General features: G+C 45.8%; 1 protein-coding gene across 12 annotated transcripts in view; it reads right to left on the bottom strand.

Moving 5' to 3' along the window:
* Positions 1-6790: 6790 nt before the first annotated feature.
* LOC116949353 (voltage-dependent L-type calcium channel subunit alpha-1D) overlaps positions 6791-23880 on the bottom strand; it is a 226318-nt gene continuing 209228 nt past the window's right edge. For all 12 annotated transcript variants that reach the window (XM_032966575.2, XM_032966566.2, XM_032966573.2 and 9 more), the window contains 4 exons: positions 22920-23068; positions 20329-20450; positions 17610-18077; positions 6791-15124 (listed from right to left, as the gene is read on the bottom strand). In XM_032966575.2, coding sequence (XP_032822466.1) covers positions 14819-15124; positions 17610-18077; positions 20329-20450; positions 22920-23068 — 1045 coding nt within the window. In that variant the 3' untranslated portion in view covers positions 6791-14818. The remainder of the gene's footprint in view (positions 15125-17609; positions 18078-20328; positions 20451-22919; positions 23069-23880) is intronic.

Genomic DNA, 23880 nt, shown 5'->3' with positions numbered 1-23880 from the left:
TTGTATCTGCTTATTTATTTAGAAGTGCAAATTCTAATAATTATTTTATCATCGACAGCAACAACCTATAATGGCTATGATAGAAACACAGCACATGTATATGATGTGATGTATTTGTTATTGCCGACCAAAACAATAACAGCATCGCCACAAAGCACGCACTTTGACCATTTGCGCAGTTGCATGTCGTATCATCAGCATCAGAACAGAATCAAACCCATACACACGAGTGGGCGAATAAAAGGGCAAGTTTTATATGTACGGCCATTCATAAGTTTCGCATAGCATTATATGTATGTGCAAATCTCACATTAAGTTTTAAATGTTTTCGTGTTGGTTATGCTCAGTATGAAGGGTCAAGTCTGTCAGTAGGGATTAATTTTCGTTCGTGTGGCATTTGCACAGATAAGCAGCTGACATTTGAAATAGCAACAAATGCTATACATTGATGTCTGGGGTTCTTCAGCCACTCAACCACGCTGTCTGTGAGCCGGTGAATTGTCTTGATGGACACTCAGCAGTTGTGCTTCACTTTTGATTCCACTCCGCACTTTCAGGTGGAACTAATAATTCAGCAAGATCATTGGGGTTTTTTTTTTCCTGGAACAATCCAAACACGTTCTTCTGCTTAAAGACACTCACGCGAATACGCCAACAAATGTTCAACGTACTTGCTGAAGTACCTCGTCCTCCTCGAGGCACCTCGTTGCCCTCTGCAGGCGGCCGTCTGTTGCTCGTGCAACACGCGCTCGTGATCCGCCTGCCTTGTCGGCGTGCGGACGATGCACGTTCCATCGCTCTTGGCGAGACAGCTGGCCATTGCTTGCCACCTCGCGCACCCACGCCGACATCGGATTTTGAATAACACATTGTCCATACCACAGCACGGTGCTTTACAAATACGTGTTCATCTGCATGCATCTGCCAGGGACGGTGTGTGCAAACTCGATGGCATCGTCTCAGTGGAAGGATGCGTGCAGTGGTATTCAACGTTTTTAGTGCAGCGCAGCATTGTTTCAAAATATATATCTACTTGCACGTATGGATGCGCAGTCTTTTCATTGACAATTTGTGCTGAGTGGAATGTCAGCTCTGCGCATGAAGAAATATAGTTTATAATCACAATAGCGCCCTCTGTTGGAAATGTTGCATGATAGCAACGTGAGTTGTGCTGGTGACCGAAGTGGAGGTCTTTATTGATTTGTGTTGAAATCTAAAGGGTTGTTGGGGTCATTATTGAGGAAGGGATGGAAAGGACATTAGTTCCATGTCCCTTGTGAAGGAGGACATCTCCTTGAGCAGCGGTCTCCAACCCATGGTCCGTCGAAGACTGGTGACCCGCATGCCCATGGGAAGTGATCCGCGGATCTGTTGCAGACGTAGTTTTTCACAGAACACGATAGAGGTCACTGCATGGCGGTCCGCAAAATGTCTTGAAGGTTGATAGTGGTCTGCAGGCCCAGAAAGTTTGTGGAATACTGCCCTAGAGAAGATTGCTCTGCCACTAAACACGATCAAGTTCTAAGGACGCGAGGTACAAATTCTATGGGCCTTCTTGTTGTTATTAGGGTATGGTGGCACTTTGCAGACAATAGCTAGATTAATAAAATTCCCATATTTGGGCTATGATGGAACCAGGAGATGGCAGTACATTATTTGGGTTCATAATTCCATGCGTGTCAACCTTTAGAGTGCTATCCCCCTGTGTATGTGGGGTTTATCTGGGTAATTTGACGACGCCTGAACGAATGATTATTTAAACATCCCAAATAAAATCGGTCAAACGTCAGCAAGACCCTCCTAAAAGAGGGTCATGAAAATTGTTTTTTAAACAGTCAGAGAATTGGTCAATTTTAAAAGCATGCTCAGATTGGTTGTGGGTGGAGCTGGAGCCGAATGAGATAAGCTGAGAGCTGTCTGGTCTGTGTTTTCTAAAATATCAACAGGAGCTTATCTGGACATTGTGAAGATAGTGGGGCCGATAGCAAAGAGTGTATTTTAATGTTAAGTGAATACGAATGCCTGCACCAGAGCCTGTCTAATGTTAAAGGTCACATTATGTGCTTGACAAGATAACCTTTAGACTGCATGGTCGGCCCTGTAACCAATCACATCTATTTATGTTCAAGCCAGACTATGTAAATACATTATTCAAGTAATTCATGTGTTTCAAAATGTCCATGGCTTTACATTTAAAACGTGATCGTATTTGTATTCTCGATTTAATATCGCAGAAATCGTTTGGTAGGATAAAATATCGGCTCACAAATACATTACGTTCCACTCTTTGTCTCATTAGTGACCTCCGCCACCACATTAAGTGGCTTTTCTTCGCAAAAGCAACTGCAATGGAAAGCAAGGCAAGGCCTATCCAGATGTATTTTTCAGATCCACCGCGTGCTCTCTGACATGAAGTCTGACGTTTCACTGCCATGTGCTGGGGGCTTTTTCAGGAGCTGGCACGTTGAGTGAAATGTTAGGCAACATGCCGAACAACACACGGTACAACTCGAACAGACATCCGAGAATTACAGAGCATAACCTTGAAAACTTACGCAGTAGTATTGCGGGAGCTGTGTTTATGAACGTTATCGACACCCATCACGATTGTTTCTGTAACTTCTGTAACATGCGCGATTCGTGCCAATTCATGTTTACGACGGACGATGATTATTGACAAGCAAACTACTCTAAACGTGTTTTGATAAATATATAAATGAAATACAAGGGGGGTGATGCTGGAGCCACCGTTGAACAAAATCCAAGAGACTAAGACTCGTCATCGTCACTTTTTAAAATATGTCCATTACTCAATTGCTGTGCCAACAGCTTATAAATGAGAATGCAGGGATGCTCAGTGGATTTCACTTGGGGAACTCAGCACTAAGCCTCAAGAATGATAATTATTCAAATGTATGTCATGATGTGCTACGTAGGAGCTTATGTCAGAATTAGACGCACTGTCAGCTTGTTTTAACTGCCGTGCAAAAATTGTTCGGTTTTTACTTAATCGAGTTTTTGAGTGCGTTTTTTTTAAAATATAAAACCACGACAAAAGTGTGTGGCTCTCTCGTGGCGTGTACACATGCTGCACTTTGAAACGTTTTCACATTCAGGGGTGTATGTACAGCATTATTGCTATATCAAATATAATCATCAACAACCACCATAATGAATCCACTGGTGCTGGGGATTCCTTCAGAAAGTGAAGCTCCCAGCAAGTGGAGCGAAACGGTTAGGCACCATGCCGAACAACATGTGGCACAAGCGAAAGCAACATCGGAGAGCTATGCAGTACAACGACGAGAACGCACGCATCGGTAAAACTCCTCTACCCTGTTTACGGCAGTGCAGTCACAACAACACTGCCCCTGCTGCTCACCGGGCTGCTGGTGGCTGCCGTTCGCTAAGGCAGCCGCTCAACTCTGCCTGGCGAACGTGGCAGTGGCCGTGCTGAGCATCTCCCTTCTTGGGGGCATCAAAATACGAAGGTCCCCCGTGTAGCCTTAGCAAGTGCCGTTAGCGATCGGCACCTATGAAGGCCGGCACGGCACACGAAGGGGTGGGTGGCCAACACCACTCCATTTGTCTCCCCGGCGGTGATGTTTACACATCGCAACAGGTACTCATTTGAGGCTTAGTCGATCAAGGGGAGGCCCAGGACTGGTTCAGATAATTGTCACCAGTGTTGGCCGTGAGGTCGCCGGGTTTACAGTGCAGCGCACTAACCGCTATGCTACCGATAACCGCTACACTCCCGCTCTCCAGATCTAAAGAGGGTGTCAGTGTTTTGGGCATAGGGTCAGCGTTAGGGTAAGCAATATTGTTGGTGATGGTGCGCTGTATGCACACAATCACCAACATGAACAACAGCTTTTACCTCGGTCAAACAGCGTGATTTTCAGAGATTCCTGCTACGATTTTTGTTAGTGAGTAAAGATAAACAATGTATGCAGTAGTTCCACATAAAAATGCATTTTCAGAATTAAATGCAGATTTTTACGGAAAAGACGAATCGCAACACATGTTTTGTCGATGATTACGATTATGGTGATTGCTCACGTGTGTGTGTTTTGTGGTTCATAGTATTGATTTGAATTAACGCAATCGTCCATGGGGCAGAGCAGGAACGTATATCATATTAAGGAACATTTTTTTTAACAACTCCTGTATACGTGCTGGGTGTTCTGTCGTATACCGTCACATACCTGCATGTGCCCCCAACACTAAATATGTTTGAGAATCCGATTGGTGGCATCGAACGACGTACAGGGAAATTACAAATCGGAAATGCCGGTCGACAATTCGACGGTCCTCTCCGTATGTCACTGCAGAGGGAGCCATGCATGGGGGAGCCATGCAGCTGTCCATGGTACCAATCCGTCAGGCGTCGCTCACAGCACCACATAGCGCCGCCGCGTGGAGAATTTCCTCGATGCCAAGTTCATTTTGTTTCACCGGGGGAAAACACAAGAGCCCATGGATGTCTCACTTGCAAGAGTTTGCTGGGGCGTTCGTCTGCCAGTAGGGGGCGATGATTGTAGTGTGTAATCCCAATTTTAGTTACTTAGTTACTATTTAGTTACTAATTGTATGGGAAATGTGGACCGTGATGCCGGCACGCATTGCCCTAATCTTGGGCAATGAGGTCAGGAGATCTCTCATGTTCACTGTGACGCAGACAGCGTGCATTTTTATGGTTTGAACAGCTGCAGTAATAATCCGGACAGCCACTGCATTTTAACCCTGAACCTCTGTAACAAGCAGCGAACGCACTATCATTAGGCCTTATCACAGTCGAAGACTGAAGAGGGTGTCAGTGTTTTTGGGGATAGGATCAGCGTTAGGGTTAGGAATATTGTCAATGTCCAGGCTAGAGATAAGGTCGGAGTTAAATGTAGGATAGCAAGCTAAGGCTTTTGTGGGACGAGGAGTAAACGTAAAGATGCAGCCAATTGGTGGGCAGCCCTTCACTAATGAACGCTAGCGATACCCTCTTAATGGGGATTTGGCCTTGTCGTCCACGCTAGCCTGGCATCTTGAAAGGGGTAAGATTATCCACGCTTTACCCTACCAGACGTGAACTGCATATCGACTAACTGTGGTGTACTCATACTGCTGAGTAGACAGGAGAAGGGATTTTAAAAAGTTGCCCCCCATTGGTTTCAACGACCACACCGAGAGATCAAATTGAAGTAATGGGTTGCAAGGCACATGAAGGCTGCCATGTATGTTCAGTGGAAAACACTGCAGCACGGTGCAGTACAAATACGGCCCAGGAGAAATGATCTTTCTCCCTTTCGCCGGAGGCAGGAGCGAGTTAAAATTGAATGAGAAAATATCAGTGTGTAATTGCAGCTATGAATACGAATAATACAACTTTAATTTTTACACCCAACAGTAAAAGCAAAGGCCTTTTTCACATTAACTCCATAAAATTACCACGCACAGTGGCTGATGGTTTATTTGAGTAATTTACGTAAAAAAAAGCTATGTCCGTGCTGTAACTATGCAAACATCACAATGTGTACATTTTAACCACCGAAAAAAATTGCGTCATAATTTGGCAAATGTTAGGAATGTTAAGCAAAATATGCATTTTTAATGGATTAAAAAACCCACCGGTTTTAGGATAACACGTTTTAAAGCTCGTTGTCAATCCATTGTTGAATGAAGGCTTCCCTGCATCATGTCAATCAAGAGGCTTGTGCGACTACACACCAAAAACCTTGCCATTCGCGGGTTTCCACCATCGCGGATCTGAGCATTAGCGCGAATTGTATCGAGGTAGAGTTGGTCGATGGCGTCAACCAACCACCCCCCCCCCCCTGTGGCTCGACCATTCGCGACCGACCGCGAGATTCCTTGTACGCGTCGGCACTGCGTCGCTCGCGATGGCGTTGCCGCGGAAGGAGCCACGCGTCTTGCCGTCGTGCCACTCCCGTGCAAGCCCATCGCGGGTCCCAGGATCACGTGCCTCTACCCAGCACTCCGGTGAAGCAAATGTGGCTTTTGACCACCCACGATTGTTCTCGCTCTTAGTGTACATTTATGTACGCGTATACTCAATCCGGTTATATTACTGTACACTAAAATTACGTGTTTGTTTTCCTTCTATACATTGACTGTACTGTACAAGTTATGTTTAACGGTAAAGAAAATATTAATCATATTTTAGGTTAAAACGCTTCCTGTTTGTGTTGATGTAAGGTAACATAAAAAAGCAGGGGGGTGTTGTATTATGAACCTTGAACCAAATCCTCTTTTTCTCTATTTGCCTTTGAGTTTGCGGATCGCGAATTTGGCGATTGTGGCTGTTTTCAAGAACATAACCATCGCGATGGGCAAGGTTTTGCTGTACTTCACTATGCTCATTAATGCGGGTTGGTGAAGGGAAGGGGCAAGAGACAAGTTGAGATGTCATTAGCCGATAACTTTAGCCATGACCAGGAATCAAACGTGGATAACCAGGTTTATAGCACAGTCCACTGACCCGTATGCCACTGCTCCAACCCATATTTAATATGCGTACAATACATTTAAGCACAATAATTGTGGCCACTTTTGAAAAAAAAAGCAAGCAAAATAATGCCTTTAAAAATATTTGAGCAAAGTTTGTTAAATGTTAATAAATATTAATATTTCATATTCTATGAATTACTTGATTCTTCGCACACAACATTTCAATTAAATCGATTGACATGAAGCTATACTTGACAAGTCATTGCTTTACAATAAAAATGCCAATGCTCATATATTGTGCAATTAAAAAAATATGACTGCAATGAGGTGCATTGTTTTTGTGTTTTATTTAATTTAAGCAAACAACCTTTGAAAAGTAAATTTTTGCATTTTAAAGAAATGTACGGGTGTTAAAAAGCTTTGAGAGTTCCTCATTAAAGTGTGCATAGAACCACACGTATACTATACTTTTTAACATCTTAAGCAACGGCATGAATACATTAGCCCCCAATATACAATTGATGCGTACACGTGGGCCTAAATAGACGCATCAACTAGTAATTTAGTAATTAACTCTTTTAAGTATTATTATTTTTTTACAAATTTACCGCCACTCAAAAACTAGCCCAGTAAGCCTTGCGCTTAAGCATATTAACACAATTTTTTTTTATCCATCTCACATTGGAAAAATCCATATATTAAACCCAAAGAAGCCGCATATTGATGTGTACATTTTATTTTATGACAAAACAAATCTATTGTCCTTCCTCTGCAATCAATTGTACAGTTACGACAACAGTAGTAGCATAGATTTAACAGCGTCGATAGGACTCGCGTAGAGCGAACGAGTCTGTTCAACAGCAGCCTGGCCACGATAGTTTTAAATAGCCCCCCCCCCGATGAAGTGCCAAGCAAGAAGCATGAACATCAATGTAATACAAAATGTGGGTGGCTGCTGTGAAGTTCATTTTCTCATGTTTTTTTATTCAGCTACAGAAACAAAAAATTATCATAATAATAATCAAATGGTGCAGAGCCAAGCACGATGTCTTGGTTTTCGCAGAAAGCTTCCACAGGCGCGGTGACATCATGCATGTGACGCACATGTTGGTTCAGCCACTTTGCACTGACGACCGAATCATGTTTTAGTCTCCCCGCGATTGGTGAGCGAGTACAACAATTGGTAACATTGTGATCTCTTGGTAGGAAGAACAAACTCTTATCTCCATATTGGCAACAAATACATCGATGTTTTTGGCTCCTTTAAGATTTTTTTTTTATTTGAGCCAATGTCGCTGCATCTGGCTGCTTTGAATCACATTTTGCAGAAGCAAATTTATTTTTGCTAAAAAAAACGTTCATGCTTATGTTGGAATCAGTTAATCAACATCACTGCTGATTAATGAAGTTTGATGTTTGAGATATTACCCTGTTTTATGCTAATCGAAATATCAAACCGGATAGCAAATTACTTACCGTATTTAGTTTTCTAATTTCAAAATTAATATTTTATTTGAGTGGTCTTATTTACATGTGACTGTTCAGCCCTTTTGTAAATTCTACCAACAGATGAGGGCCTCCCCAGAGCGTGTGGGTCACGGGGTCTGTACAGTACAACAATGGATTATGTTGCACCGTCCTCTGTTGAACACAACACAGCCCTGCAGCCTACAACAAGCAGTTCTACGCACAGCGGGTCTTCTGGAGCAAGACCCTGATTAGCTTTCCGAGATCTGACGAAATCGGTTCCATCCCGTTGATTTGATAAGACAATTATTTCCTTCTGCCTCTCGTGAAATCATACGAAAAAAACCCCTCCCCGCGCACGTTGTAACTTTCACAATAAGCCTATCAACAGTATGTGCAACACGACGTGGATAACCCAACGTTGGATCGCATTGGCTGGCCATAAACAAAAAATCCCCCACTTCTCGCGTAATCCAAGTGGGCGGCCGTCAGGAGGAAAAGCTCAGGAGGTCACAGACCGCAGAGACAGCATCCAGACCAGGGGTCAACACTACAAATGTCATCACAAAATAAAAGGAATTTCAGCCAACGATGCTTCTGTAATTGTAATGTATTATTGACCCCCCAGGTCTGGGCAGCAACAGACTCATCTCCCAAAAAAAAAACACGTGCGTTTCACCATCATCTTGTGTTAAAAAAATACATTTATAAGCTTGTTTATTTTTACTTTAATATTATGAAAGCCCTTTGTTACTGTGATTCACTTTTCGAACAAGTCACCCAACGGCACGTCAACTTTCAGGTGAAAGTGCAAGGTAAAATACATCATGTCGTATGTGTCTGTATGTGCATATATACACAGAGGTATATGTATACATAGACACATTTATATATACAGTATATACGTAGGCCTATACAGTCTATATAAATATTTGTTTTCTTGTCATTCGCAGAGCACACAAATTGCAACGTTTATCCCATCAACAGTCAATGCAGTGTGAGCTGTATCAGCACCCAGTGCTACTGCTGCTGCAAACAAAATATAATTAGCCAAAAAATGAGTCACATGTTTGCAGCAAGATGAACAAGGGTAATGCACAATTGCTCCGAAGCAGACAAAAGTGTGCACAAATCAATAAACACGAGCACTGCCCCGCCGCACGTGCGCGGGACACATGGCCGAGGTGGAGGGTGGGTGGGTTTTGGGGGGGGTGACGTCGGGGTGACGTCGGGGCGACGCACGAACCCGGCTCAACGCTGCGTGATGCCGGTGACGTCATCACGCAGATGAGCGCGGTGACGTCGCCACCGCACTTTTGCCCACCCGCGCGCCAGCCAGCCAGCAAAACTTTTTTTAAATATATATAGCATTAATTTTTTTGTTGCGATCAGACCTCATGCCTAATGGATGGAAAGTCGGTAGAAATTTCAGGCTGTGGGTATGGCACACTAGCGCAGTTAAGCACGTCTGCAGTGTGTCTTTGTTCTGGATTAATTTTCTAAACAAACCAAAAAAATCACACACAAAAAAACAAACAAAAAAATCCGGGCGATCTATTGTCAGCATCAATGCTCGAAATTAGCTTTTCTCAAAACTCCAGTTTGTGTGGTCAGTCACTTCCCATTCGTCCCCGTCCAGACGTCATATCAAATCAACATTTTCATTCAAGGTAACGTGGTTGGCCAATCAATGCAACTGGATGAATGGCTGCTCATAGTGGGAAAGGCGGGGCTGTGTAACTGGAGTTTTTAGGGGGAAAGCCACAGTAAGGATATCCCCTCCGCTTCTGTCAGCGGTGGGTAAGTCAATCCACTTTGTCACTTGCAATGAACAGCAATAAAACAACGAATGACCTGAAATCCCCATACCTATCACCTTTGCAGATGGCGTCTTGAGCACAGATTCAACAAACACGGGTGTAATACAGAGTATTTCAAATGCGTGTGCGCGTGGTGGTGTACAGCGATGCAAAAACAAAAGTAACCCCCTCTTTACATACGGCCAGACAAGCCTTTCACGACTCGCCAAACTTCCAAAAAACATTTACGTGAAAAACCACCAGGGAGTGCGGGAAAACCTCTTTCACAGACCCCATTTCACCGAGTGAGAACTGAAATCTCGTGCCATGGGCCCATGTCCCATCAAGAGAAAGTAATTTGTAAGAAATATGCATTGGGTGCGGTGGGGGGAGGGGGGGGATACATTCTGCTTAATATAAATATATTCTGTTTGTTTTGGTGAACCTTTACACCTAATGCAAGTGTTTGAAAGTGTCTGTCAGAGTACTTACTAACCTTAAAAATTCACATTGGATTTTAGAATGACCCAGGCGATGCCTTTCTCGATTGCAAGAAGGAGGAATTTAATGGCAAGCACCCTCGCGAGTTCAATGCTGCGTCAATACTTGATTTCAGTTGTTTCTCCGCATTTTATTGTTCCTGTAGAATGACGCAGTGGCCTACGCAAACCTTTGCCACGAAATCGAAATGAACAACAACACTTGTGTGTCGAGCTTTTCAGTAAGATTTATGCCCAATAGCAGTGCCCTAAACCTGACAGCTGATCTCTCACTCCCCTCAGTAAACATGTTCTTTGGTAAGCCAATGAGAACATCAATGATGAACACGTTGGGTCAACGCTACGGCCTTAACATTTTTTTTTTTTAAACAGAGAGTGACTAAAAATAAAACCACAAAACGGCAACGGAAGCCGGCTAACGTGCATCGACGTACAACAGAAACGGAACAAGGGAACGGTGCGCCAACGGGAAACGTTTTCTCTTCGCTCTGTTCAAGTTAAGGGTAGATTGAATGTAATGTCTCGTGAAACGTTGCTCCACGTGAAATGCGCGCGATCGAAGCGGGGGGGTCATGCAGCGGGCTCTCTTACTGGGTAGATGAAGACGTCGGAATCCCAAGGCAATGCGCCGGGCAACACGACTCTGAGACGGGTGAAATTGAGGACCGCGTTTACCGGCAACGCAGCCGCGAGACGAAGACGCAACATCGAGGGCCCCACCCCGCTGGCGATGGACGTGATTCGCCGTGCCTTGCGAGTATTGTGCTAGCGGATGTTTCTATGCTGGCACCATAGGCTAAATTGTTATTAGAAACAACGCTTAGCAAACTCATAAATTCACCTGAAACGATGGCACTACGCTAGACTGCGTCCGTGAAATACTTCTCTGACGAACGTTTATATATATAAATTGCGTTCTTGATTTGAACGCACGTGTGCAACCCATGCGTCAAACGTCTATAGCTCAAAAGTATATCCATGTTTTACATTTTGTACAAATTTTAAGATTGATATTTTTTTATAAAAACGACAACACATGGCTGCAATCTATAAGCTTGTACGTACATGTTGCTCAAGAGCAACGGCAAAGCAACTTAATACATTCGAAACAAACCTAACGTTAGGTGGTCTTGAGTTTATGCGTGTGTGTGTGTGTGTCTTCACTCGTGTTGTGCGGTGTGACTGCGCAGTGATTTTCATGCCGTGTTAACATCCGAGCGATCTGGAATCAATTAACCATCATTCACACTGGCGCCAATTGCTATACGAACCTTCCATTGTCCATCCTAGAAATAAGCGTCTGCTTGCAGCGGAGACAGCGTCCACACACGACGGACGAAAGCAGCTGACACCGAACTGGCATCAACAAGGCCCACATGCTCGCTAACAGTGCCTGCCTAGAGCTTAGCCGGGTTTAACAAATGACCACGTCTTCTCTTGTTGTTTTTTTTAATGCCGGCGTGAGTATACTTCGGACGGAGGCGCGTCTAATGCATGTACGTGTGCGCGTTTGCCTGAGCGTTTGTGTAAATACGATACGAGACTTACCCGTTCGTCTCTCGTGAAGAAAGTAAAATATGTTTAGCCGCCCAACAGCCCACAAGTCTTTCCCGCGAATATTACTCGGTGGAATTTGTTTCAAAACTCCGAATAACATTTGAATCGATTGGCGGTGACCCGGGGGTGCCAAGACCTCCATAACTCCGAAACCAGAAGGCCTATGAAGACGGGAGATGTCACTGAGCCCGATACGCACGCCAAATATGGAAATAAAAAACAAACGCAAAACACCCATAACAAAGGGGGGCTGCTGGGGATTTGTGCGTGGCAACGGCTGTTTATTGCTTGTTGTGAAAGTACATCAGGATGCTGGTCTGGTCATTCCCCAGCACGTTCTGCTTCTTACGGGGGCGGCCACCCCCCTTGTCTTTGGGAGCGAGACCACTTGGAGGCAATGGCGCACCAGGCGCTCTTTTGGTACGGCCGGCGGTCATGGTCGTGCTGGCGGGATCGACATCGTCCTCATCACCATCGCTCCCAGCGTCGCCCTCCGGCAGGACAGGGTGGTGGTACCAGCGATGCTCCCAGAAAAAAACCTTAAACTATGCCCGGCCCACCAATGGTTTGCAGTGACCCGGGCAACCGCCAATCGATTTAATTGCTGACCGATAATGCTAAGTTATGGAGAGCCCCATGGGCTGGTGGGTTCAGAAATATTTTACGTCTGGGACAAATGCAAATCTTTGTTTTTGTCATTGCCCATAATGCTCTACGACAGCGCATAATGAGTTTTTGTTGTTGTTGTATGTCAATATCAGTAGTTTTGCAGCATTTTAGTTAATAAAAGTGTTGACGCAGTACTGAAACGGTTATCCTCGGTAACTCTCCCTGCGGCGGATAAGAATCGCGTATCCCTGAGTAGGCAACCACGCTACTACTGCAGGACCTGGCATGTCCAACCAACCGATCGCTCGACCACAGTGGACACGTCAACACCACAACCAACACGGAGCTCCCACTGTTGCGAGGGGCCGGCTGACATTCTAAAGCAGCATTGAGGCACCGTTCTCTCACTGAGGGCCTAATGATACCTTCAATTACCTTTGGCGGGCCAAGCATTAACACAGCGGCAGTCACTTCTGTCACTGCAAGAGGCCCTTGCAGTGACAGAAGTGACCGAGCATGCTAAAACTAGAAACACAGTGTTGCCGGGTTGAAAATACTCCCCTCTATTATGCAATTAGTCTGATTAAGATACTTGCAGTGATGGATATATTGTTAGTTGGGCCCGTGCAGTGACAGGAGGTGAGTGAGCGTGTTAATATGGGAAACGCAAGTGTTGCCGGATCGAACATATTATTCACTTGCACGTGACTAGTGAGGCTTAGATGCTTGCGGTGATAAATATTGTTTGTGGGCCGTTTTTAAGTGGTAGGCCTCACGTGGCTGAGTGTGCCGAATGAAATGAAGTCGCAGGCTGTGTACGGCACCATGGGCCATAGGTCCCCCCCCCCTCACCACCTCTGCTTTAAAGAGCATTGACACAGATGGATCGGTCTCTCAGCTGCGTCCACTCGCCTTCGCGTTCAAATGAGTGACCAGGAGGGGTGTGGCGTTTATGTGGACTGAGCTTGGGGCTGTACCAAACTGCCAGGTGTTGAATCCATGCGAAACCGTGCCACTTTCACTGACTGCATTCCACTACCAAGATGAGACATTGAAAATATGATCGCTGCATGTGAAGACACATTGAGTGTACGCATCTCGCGTGTGGGTTCAGCTTTCCACGGAATACTATGTGCAAAGATCATTTAAAAGTGTTAAAAATGTCATTCTGTTTGACCAAACTGCTTGATTTTCTGATATATATTTTTCCCCATTTTTTATGAAATACTAAACAAATGTTTTATTAGAAATACTCACGTGTTGTAAAACAACTTTAAATCTCTTATCTTCAGTACCCTGAAGAGCTATGCTTGAAAAATAATTAGATCAAGTTTTCATTCAAGTACTTACAGCAATAGGTATGTATATTATATCTCTATATAAATAAACTTTAGCTGATTTGTGCTGTCTATGCCTATTTATAAAACAGGCTCATGGTAACGATATGGTCTGAAATGAATGATGATTGTGTCTGCATTAGATACAAAGCAGAGCTGTAGAATGCACGCCTTAAAATGTATGTGCCATGCATGCCCAGTGAAGTATAAATCATATTACTACTTTTACGTAATTCAATTTCTTAAGCAAAATTGTATAAAATCACACTTGTGGGCAAGTGGTATACATGTGTATGGCGGACATGCAAATATCTGCTGTGCAGAATGATGTTTTGAAAAGTGTCTGAGCCGCACTACGTCCTTCGAATGTGTCTCTATGAACACTGATGATTCCTGCTGTGGTCTTGCCAAACAGGGCGACATTCGTGGTCGCTTCTTATGAGCTTATTCTTTCACAGAAGATCCATCCTCCTGCCTCTGTGTTCTATTTTAACGATAAAAACAACGCTCAATGACGAGCCAAGGAATAAAATAACGGCGCAACGAGTCCTTGTCGTCCTCCACGTGACTCTTGCACTAATACAATACTTCAGGGGCACATATCCTCCGCTACCGCACGGTAGGCGAAGGGGCCAGGGCCGCCACTCCGATCAACAGGTGCCAACGCGGCACTGCCCGTGGCTCTTGCTCGAGCGAAAAATGGTCCCAGAAATGCTGTCCAATTGGCATCGTTTTACTACGAAAGCGGCTCAGAGAGCAGTGCTCGAGGGAAGGATGCGTGGAGTGGGGTTGGTCTGGAGGTGGGCGGCGGGGGGGGGGGGGTGGCGGGGAGGCGTCGAAGGAAATTCTCGGCGACTGGAAGACAGCCCCATGAAGTGGCCACCCCGCCATTTGCATCGCTCTCAACGGCACATGTCGAGTCACAACGGGGGTGCTCTTCCAGCTGTGTTCCTCCACACCTCCCACGCGTCCCCTTCGCTTGTCCGGCTTTTGGTTGCGGACGGGCAGGGAAGCAGGTGGGCGGGCGGACGAGCGATCGCGACGTTCGCCACACATCGGCGGGGCGGGGGTGGGCGGGAGGCCTACGCTACAAAGTGGTGACGCAGATCATCTCGTCCGACAGGTCCTCGTCGTACTTGACGTGCACCGGCTCGTCGTCGCTGGCGCCCGAGCCGAAGTCCTGGGGGTCGTAGTCGCGGCGCGGGGTCACCGGCGCCGAGCGGGCGTGCAGGCCGCCCCCGCCGCCCGTGGTGGGGCTGCCGTTGAGGAGGTGGCTGGCGGCGCTCTCCATCTCGTCCATCGTCATCTCGCAGGCGTCGGCCAGCTCGTGCTTGGTGACCGCCACGAAGCGTGGGTCGCGGGCGAAGCGGCCGAGCCCCTCCGATATCAGCACCTAGGCGCAAGCGCAGCAGCAACACGGCGTGCGCTCTGCCGCTCGTCCACAATGGTGCCCGTCGTGTGAAACTCACCGCCCCGCCCCCCCCCCCCCCCCCCGCAAAGTCGTCTGAGCTAGCGGCTCCCTGCACAAGGTGAAGTGCAGGCCCAAGACCTTGTTGTTTATCTAAGCCGGTGACTGACTGCCTATAATCCTATTTGAGTGAATTCTTAATGAACGTTGTATTTTGTTGAATTTCTTGTCCTTCCCCGCACCTCCGATTAGGTTGGTTGGCTACGTACGGTGTGAAACAAGTTCAACATGCATACGTATTAAACACTGCCTGTGTGTCTTTTCCCCTGTGTCTTTGGATACAGAGGCTGCAAGAAGCACACGTTTTACTCTACCACATGTGGAAGTGCCTCCTTTGGTACCATTCCATTATCTTGGCAGTGTCCACTGTTGTCCGTTTACCACAACGGATGGATGATGAATGCCATGCAATGTCCACAACTCTCTCACTTTGCCTTATCCAAACATACTCTTTTGTATACTCTCTGATATGCAATCAATATGCGTTGCTTTTCAACTCACAGATGGCAGTGAGGTGCAGGTGATGACCCGCCCCGACTGGACATCTGTGAAAAAGAGCTTTATAGCTCATCGGATTCCTCCAGTATAAATACTGTAAATATTCTGATTCTGACGAAACTGTTCTCTCCAAGAAATATCTTTGCCTAATCTCCAGGTATGGCCAGACCTTTCAAAACAACAAATTTGCTTGTTATAAAATGCCATGGTGCATTGCTTATCCTTGTGCTACTTTCGGTTCTCAAATGATCACCTTTCATACATAGATAGTCGTGTGATAACCACATTCTATGTGTACTGCTCAGAGTGATGTATATTGATCAATACATTATGGATTTTGAAGTTTGACCGTATCATAGCTTGAGAGAAACCGTTTGTGATTGAGGCAGTGTCTGTGGCACCAGCTACATGTGTACAGGAGAGGGCGATATTGTTATACCGCAACTGGCTAAATCTTAGAAGAGTGTCTTCTTCAAAATACACAGCAGGGGAGCACAGATGGGAAGTAGTCAGGCTTCCCCTTAATCCATCAACAAGTATTAATTCTTGCACTCAGAATTTCTGCGTTAAAATTATGCATTTAATAATACATTGTTTTAGGTTTGCATGTGTTACGTGTGTTATTTATTTACTTAATGGAAGCACTCTAACCACAAGCGGGTGCAACATTCACAATGGTAAAAAAAAGCACCATCAATTTTTTTTTCATTGAATCACGAAAGCGTACCGAATTGTTACGGGGTTGAATTGTTGCACGCCTAAATGCATATTAGGATTCATTCATGCAATACCCAGGCCCGTTAATGTAAAAATGTATTTGTCGACAAAGGGTCAGAGCTCGGTTAGCAGCTGGCGGAAAGTCCAGGGGAGGCACGACCTAGCCCATTAAAAATGAGTTTCTCCCCGCTTACACTGAACATGCGAATTGTCACACAGCACAGGGTCTCCTCGTATCTGTTCTTTGTAACCTTCCCCTGCTCGAGTACACTGTGCAGCTGCTCCAGCTCGTCTGGCCACGGAATGAGGTTGTGGGCTTCTGTACAAAGAGATTCAATTTTCATTAAAAATGGCTTTCATCGCAGCATAGCTGCTCCCAGGTGTGGGTGGGTGGGTGGGGAGGGGATTTCGGCATCCTCAACCCAGCCCCACTTCCTACGCCACGCGCAACCCTGCGTCCCGAAGCAGCGTTTGCTCGAAATGTTGCCGATGCGCTCGAGACATTCGGTGGGATATATTCCAAATTCTAGCGTCATCTCACAGATCTTTGTCGATCCGCCAACTGCCGGATGAAGGCCTCCTCCCCCAACGCCATGAAAGTCGTGCAGGTTTGCTTGGGTTGCACGGCTCTCGGGAGAGATGCCAACGGATTTAACAGGAATGGCATGCGGTTAAATAATATGAAACATAATGTAAACTAGTTGGCAAAATCATGCACGTGCACACGCTATAAAATGCTTTCCAAGATGCATTTATCTTTGGAAGAATATCTGTCACTCGACTGCATGTTTGCAAATAGTGTTTTTTGCTCTGATTTGTGTCCCCAGGTTTTGGACAAAGCTTGTATCGATTTGGTTAGTTTTCACAAATGGTAAGTTCCTTAAAGGAACATGACTTTATACAAATGCTTAATTAACATTGGACGATCTTTACGAGATTTAAAGCATGCATTTGAACGTGAAGGCAATTGGACGCAGCTGAGAGACCGGTCAATGTGGGTTACAGACTGTGTCAACACTCTTTAAAACTGAGGTGGCGGGAACCTATGGCCCATGGGCCGTACGCAGCCTGCGACTTAATTTCACATGGCACTGCCACGTGAGGCCTACCACTTGAAAATGGCCCACAAACAATAGGGCACCAGTGTATGAGACAAGCAAAGCACCCCGCCAGGGCAGCACACTCGACGACTCACGGCTTCCACGAGGCTGTCGGCGCTGCCCCGCGTCTCGGCGTATCGATCCCGCAGTCGGGCAGACGGCACGGCGAGCCCTCCCGGCACGAAGCTGCGGTACGGTGCGTCGGGCCCGTCCGTGTACCACGAGCTGCGGTCCACTGATGGCAGGCTGCCGTTGAGCTTGCCGCCGTGGTGATGCTGGTGGTGGTGGTGGAGGAGGGCGGAGGTAGCGGATGTTCGCGAGTCGGCGCGCTCGATGAGGATGGCGGGCGTGTAGTAGGGCGGCCGCGGCAGCGAGGACGTGGGGGACGGCAACGACGGTGGCGCCAGCGAAGGCGGCATCGTGCGGCTATTGTGGTACGAGGAGCCGCGGCCCGGCGTGGAGGATGGCGTGGCGGGTGGCGTGGCCCATGACGAGGTCGCATGCGCCGATGAGTGGCGCCGGTGTTCAGCGGCGAAGCCATCCAGGCCGGCCACGGCGAGGACCTGCGGTTGTTCGCACGTGGGAGGACGCGACGAGAGTTCGTCGACTTCACTCGTCAGGAAGCGGTCGAACAGGACGAGAAATAAAACTCGATTCCTCAACCTTGCTGCAAAGCGGTGGTGGGGAGGTGGTGTTTCTTGAACATTCTTTGCAAGCCCCTCCATTCGAATAAGTAATGAGAATAATAATGAGCATGTCGCTTTATAGACAATGGGTCTCCCTTCAGTAAGATACCACGCTGAATAATGGTTACCCAGGATGCCGTGTGTCAGCAACTTTTGATCGTTTCACTCAATACAAATGAGTTCATGCTTAAAATGTCAAGGGTTACTAAGTATCTACTGATGGGTAACTTCATATTAAAATGTTAAACTGTCCATTTAGAAACATTCTTAAAAAGCAATCACCATGGCGTACAGTGAAGGTTTCCAACTGCCCTGATATTAACTAAAATCTCTCTGCCCCCTCTATCTCTCTGCTACGAAGCTTGGACCCAAGAATGGAACAGGCCCCCCTGCACAATGCCCTCTCTCTTCGTAGTGTGGGCCGTGGGACCCCTCTGGGACAATGACCTCCAGTGCAGTTGCACTGCCTGTGCACTCGACAGCCAGGTGGCTGCCACAGAAGACTGGATTCACCCCCACGGAAGGAATGGACTGCAGAAATGTTTGGGATGTTGCATCCGTGCAACAAGAGGTGTTCTGCTTGAGAGGCTCAATATATATTTTTTTAAAACCTGTAATAACGTTCAATACAAAGTGACAACTGCTCCAACGCTGGGACACTTATTCATATTGATATTTATCAATTGATATGATAAAACACAACCCTTTTACTCAGTGAATCCAAGCCACATTGAGATGTCAAATACACAGCAAGTAATTTATTTTTTTATAAATGTGCCATGGATAAAAAAAAATCGCTGTGAAGTTATTACAAGCACATGTCAGTGGAGAGCGGTAACTTTTGGTCTTAAGTCATTGTTAATGTAAAGTGATACATTGCTCAATAATGCATCCTTCCAAATGTGCACATGATTTTACACAAGTCAATGCACGTCCAAATGAGAAACTGATTGATTTATTTAGAACTCGGTTTGTTATTACTGGCCTACTGAGCACAAATCCTACTGGCCACAGGTCTGCAATAAATGAATGCTGCATTCCATCAAATCCAGCGAGAGAGAGAGAGAGAAAGGAATGATACCAAGAATTTTCATTTCAATTCAAATGCAATTTGACATTATTACCAATCACATTCCTAATGCAAGGCTGGCCGAGCAGCCTCAGCTAATTGGGCACTTATCTCCCCAACCCTCGGCCTAACAATGCCTCTGATGAATGCGATAACTGTCAGTCACATGTAAATCACCATCAGTCTTTTTTTGAGCCGCTCGAGTCAATTCCACCCACATTGTCACCATTTCATCGCAGAGGTAAAGCGAGGTCGTTGTATGAGCGTGGGACAAAAAAAACAATCATAAACACGTGGCAATTTTTGGGGGGGGGGGGAATTCGTCACATTTTTTTCGGATTACCCGTGAAAGATAAGAGATATTAAAGTTAAAAAAGCGTACTAATGATTTCATGAAAAAAATATAAATCCAATGCCAACAAGAAAATACTTGAAATTGCGCACGTTCAAACTAAACGAACCTTTCCCTTTAAAGACAAAGCCTTACAGACTCTGTTGACAACCACCTGTGAAGGTAAGCAGTACATATGAGGATTTGGTTAGCACTATTCCTGCTAACCTTTGTTTCCCCGTCACAGCATAAGGTACTCAATTAAGGCTGAGTACATTTAGAGGCCCACACATTCAGATACCAATTGTTACTCATTATACGTGGCTAAATATCAAATTCAAATCTCTTGGATTGTAGCGCAGTGGACAAACCACTACTCCACCACTCTTCACACAGAAAAGAGCCAGACTAAGCCAAATTAAGTAAAGCATTACATTTGTTATGATGGTGTTTTGTGTTGCCAGAATTTGAACCCGGTATCTCAATAGTGCAAGCTCAGTGACACAAACTCCAAGCTGAAGGGCCACCATCCTACACTTGAGAACCTGGCTTATTCACAGGTGGCTGAAAAACCCAGATCCAAACCATAGATCTCAGTCACGTCTTTTGTCTGATGTAAGTGAAAGCGCACAATGCCTCCCATCACAGGCAATGGGTAAAATCACCAAAGCCCCTTATGTTGAGATGTGAATCTGGCCCGCAACAGCCACTCGCCGCGTTGCCCTCACCTGTTGTTGGGCGAGCCGCAGAGGAAGGGACGAATTGGGTGCGTAGTTCAAGGACATGGGTAGGTCCGACTCGAGGCTCGACTGTCTCCGTAGGCAGTCGATGTTAAACGAGGGTCTCCTCCCTGCGCTCACACGCACACACGCACACACGCACACAAAGATCCCCCGTATAGCCTTAACAGACTGTAGGAGCAAGTGCTGTTAGCGAGCACCTATAAAGGCCGGCACGGCACACGAGGGGGTCGGTGGCCAACACCACGCTCGGCCGCCTTTGTCTCCCAGGTGGCGATGTTTACACATCGAACCAGGTACTTATTTGAGGCTGAGTCGACCTAGGGGAGTCCCGGGACCGGTTCAGATAATCGTCACTGGTGTTGGCCGTGAGTGGGAATCTAACCCGGGTCGCCAGGTTCGTAGCGCAGTACGCTAACCGCTACACTATCGCTCCCCACGCATACACGCACACACATACATGCACCGCGCACACACAAACATGCACAGTGAGCAGCAAGGAGTGCCGGTGTCAGAGGATATATATATTGCCCCCCCCCCCCCCCAAAATATTTTTCCCCTGAGGAAATAATATGCGTTGGCTCTGGAAACCAATATTTTGAAATATTGGATCCCCTTCTGAATATTTGTATCCCCTTATTTTTTTTTATAATAAAGTAACAATTGTTTTGGCATATTGTTATGGACATGAATTTTCAACGAAAGCCTTAATTTGTTTTATTACTTTCCAAACTTATTTGTTAAATTATTTCTCAGTTTATTGTAGGGACAGTTTTACCTTTTAATACCATCTGTTTGGTCCGGACCTTGCACGAACCAATGTCGTGCCTAACCCTAACCCGAGGCTACAAACAAGTTCCCTGGGGAGAACACATGTTCACCGGTGAGTGCGCATATTCGCTCCACTTGAGGACAAATAACACCTGCGTGTCTTGTGCCATGTCATTGCCGATGCCACCGTTATCACGCTGTCCGGCACAATGCCTGGGGCCTAATGGCACCCCGGTGAGACTGCAACTGCTTCTTCTTTCAAGAAAGCTGATGTTAAATTTCGATTTAAAGCTTTCGTGACTTCAAGGATTCATCTTCTTTGGTTCTTTCGGTAAAGTCACGTAGAATGAGAATAAAATAATAAATTGATAAAATAAAATAACACAATAATATTCTCACGACGTTTCGGCCACAACACAAGCGGCCTTCATCATCCAGCGCTGTCCTACCAGACAGTCTCGTCCCTTCACCTGATGAAGGCCGCTTGTGTTGTGGCCGAAACGTCGTGAGAATATTATTGTGTTATTTTATTTTATCAATGTATTATTTTATTCTCATTCTACGTGACTTTACCGAAAGAACCAAAGAATAAAAAGCTGATGTTCTTTTGAATAAATTATCAAAATGAAATCAAGTAGAATTTGTCTACGAATTAAATAATTGCTGAATTAAAATATTCTTCTTCAGACAGCCGGTGCTGGGTTGAGCCAGAAGGGCCTATACTCGAGGGAGCTCGCGGGGACTCCTCGTGAGGGACGTTTGGCATGGCCAGGTGTCTTGGACGAGGTAGGAGTACCCAGACTTTACCCGTCTCACTGGTATGCCTGTATCCTGCTGGGTGGACAGATCGTGGACCGGGTCGGGGGTGGGTGGGATTTTATAAACTTACCCATTGTTACATCTTTGGGAACTTTTTTTCAGTATCAAAGTATGAAAAATAAGATTAGGTTTAACCCTTTCTGCCAATAAACAGGTGTTAAGATAGATACGTTTTGCAAGGAATACAGTCTGCATTAACCACACGTACTAGTGGTGAACATGCAAACAAACATGCTCTGATAAGAAATGCATTGTCTTTGAAAGTGCTTGGCCAACACCAGTGCCAGACCAGAGAACGCCAAAAGGTGAACATCGTAATAGGTTTTCACCCTTTTATCTGGCACAAAAACTGACACCTTTATACAAGGGATCATGTTTGCAATAACCACAACACAAGTATAAAGGTGTCAGTTTTTGTGCCAGATAAAAGGGTAAAAACCTATTACTATATCTTGTTACTGGCAAAGGAGGTCTCATAATGTAAGTGCTGACCCCGAGCTCTAAATACTCTGATGGTGCGCTGTTTATGAGTTGTACGCCTTTTGGCGTCTTCTGGTCCAACACCAGTGGAGACTGGGCTCTAAGAAAAGCCGTCTCGGGTGTGGACCAATCAAATTCAAGGACAGTGCATATTATCAGAGTTGTCTTTTTTGTTTGCATTTTGACTACTTGTGTTGTGGTTATTGCAAACATGATCCCTTGTATAAAGGTGTCAGTTTTTGTGCCAGATAAAAGGGGAAAAATCTATTACTATATCTTGTTACTGGCAAAAGGAGGTCTCATAATGTAAGGTGAACATCGTTTCAACCGTCACAACCTCTGGCTTGCAAGCCCAGCGCGCTAACCGTTCTACCACGGCAGGATCTCAAGGATCCGCTCACCCGTAATTAGAGATCAGGGTGCGTAAGTCTGCGGCATGAAAATATAAATTATTTTCCCGGGCCCTGTGCGACCCAGCGGGGTTGGTGGGTGACCGCCAACCGGCTCACCTGGCGGAGTTGGGGGCAGCAGTCTCCTGCGCTGGGGATTCCTGCTCAGTTCCTTGTCGTGGGAGCGGCAGGAGGACGTGTGGGTCAGCGGCTCGTCGTACTGCCGGTCAGCTCCCCGGTAGCGTCCGCTCGACTCCTTGTAGTATTGCCTGCAGTGGGCACAGCATTGTGAAGTGCAGAATCACAACACAGATGGTCAAAGATCCAGTTTCGAGTTTATTTTGTGAAAGTCGGTGAGAACGCAAGGGACCCGGATAGGAGTCTCATTTGCGAGAGTGATCTGGGCCACCAACATGACGAAAGCTAAACAAATAAAACATAGTACAGCAACGGAACCACTGGAGGTCACGTGGAAAAAAACTGCGTCACATAATGAAATCGAAAATATTGCACAAACATAAATCGGTGTTAATACGATTCCTGTAGTGTAAGTCTCACTTTGGGCAGATCATTTTTCTTTACTAATAATAATACAATAAATTTAAGTTACGCAGATATCGGGTGACTCATTATACTTAAATGTGCACAGGCCTAATGGCCTAAAATTCAAAGCAGCCACCAATACAGAGAGAGCGAGCTGATGAGAACAGAGCAGATAATAACTTATACGTGTCTTGAGCTGAGAAAACAGAGAAGCCAGGGAATAGTGATGATAGGGTAGAGGGAGAATAAAGGAGGTGGAAAAGAAAGGTTCTATCCTACAATCCAGTCGATTGAACACGGCATACAATTGAGAGGAAACGTTCAGTCTGGTAAAACTTGTCATTTGGTATTGAAGTGAAGTTTACGGGAACAATGGCTGTAGTCGGCCCTACGTTGAAGTATAGAGGGCGTGGAAATAGTATGAGGTTAGAAGACACTCGCCAACTAAATCATAGCCATGCCTATAATAATAACCAACAACTAGCACTACCACTGACTCTAATCCTACCTCTAACCCCACTTTACGCACTTAGAAGGG

The sequence above is a fragment of the Petromyzon marinus genome, chromosome 36 (genome assembly GCF_048934315.1).
Source record: "Petromyzon marinus isolate PM22_M1 ecotype Great Lakes invasive population chromosome 36, UKy_Petmar_22M1.pri1.0, whole genome shotgun sequence".
Classification (NCBI taxonomy): Eukaryota; Metazoa; Chordata; class Hyperoartia; order Petromyzontiformes; family Petromyzontidae; genus Petromyzon; species Petromyzon marinus.
This window is presented reverse-complemented; position numbering and strand designations above follow the sequence as displayed.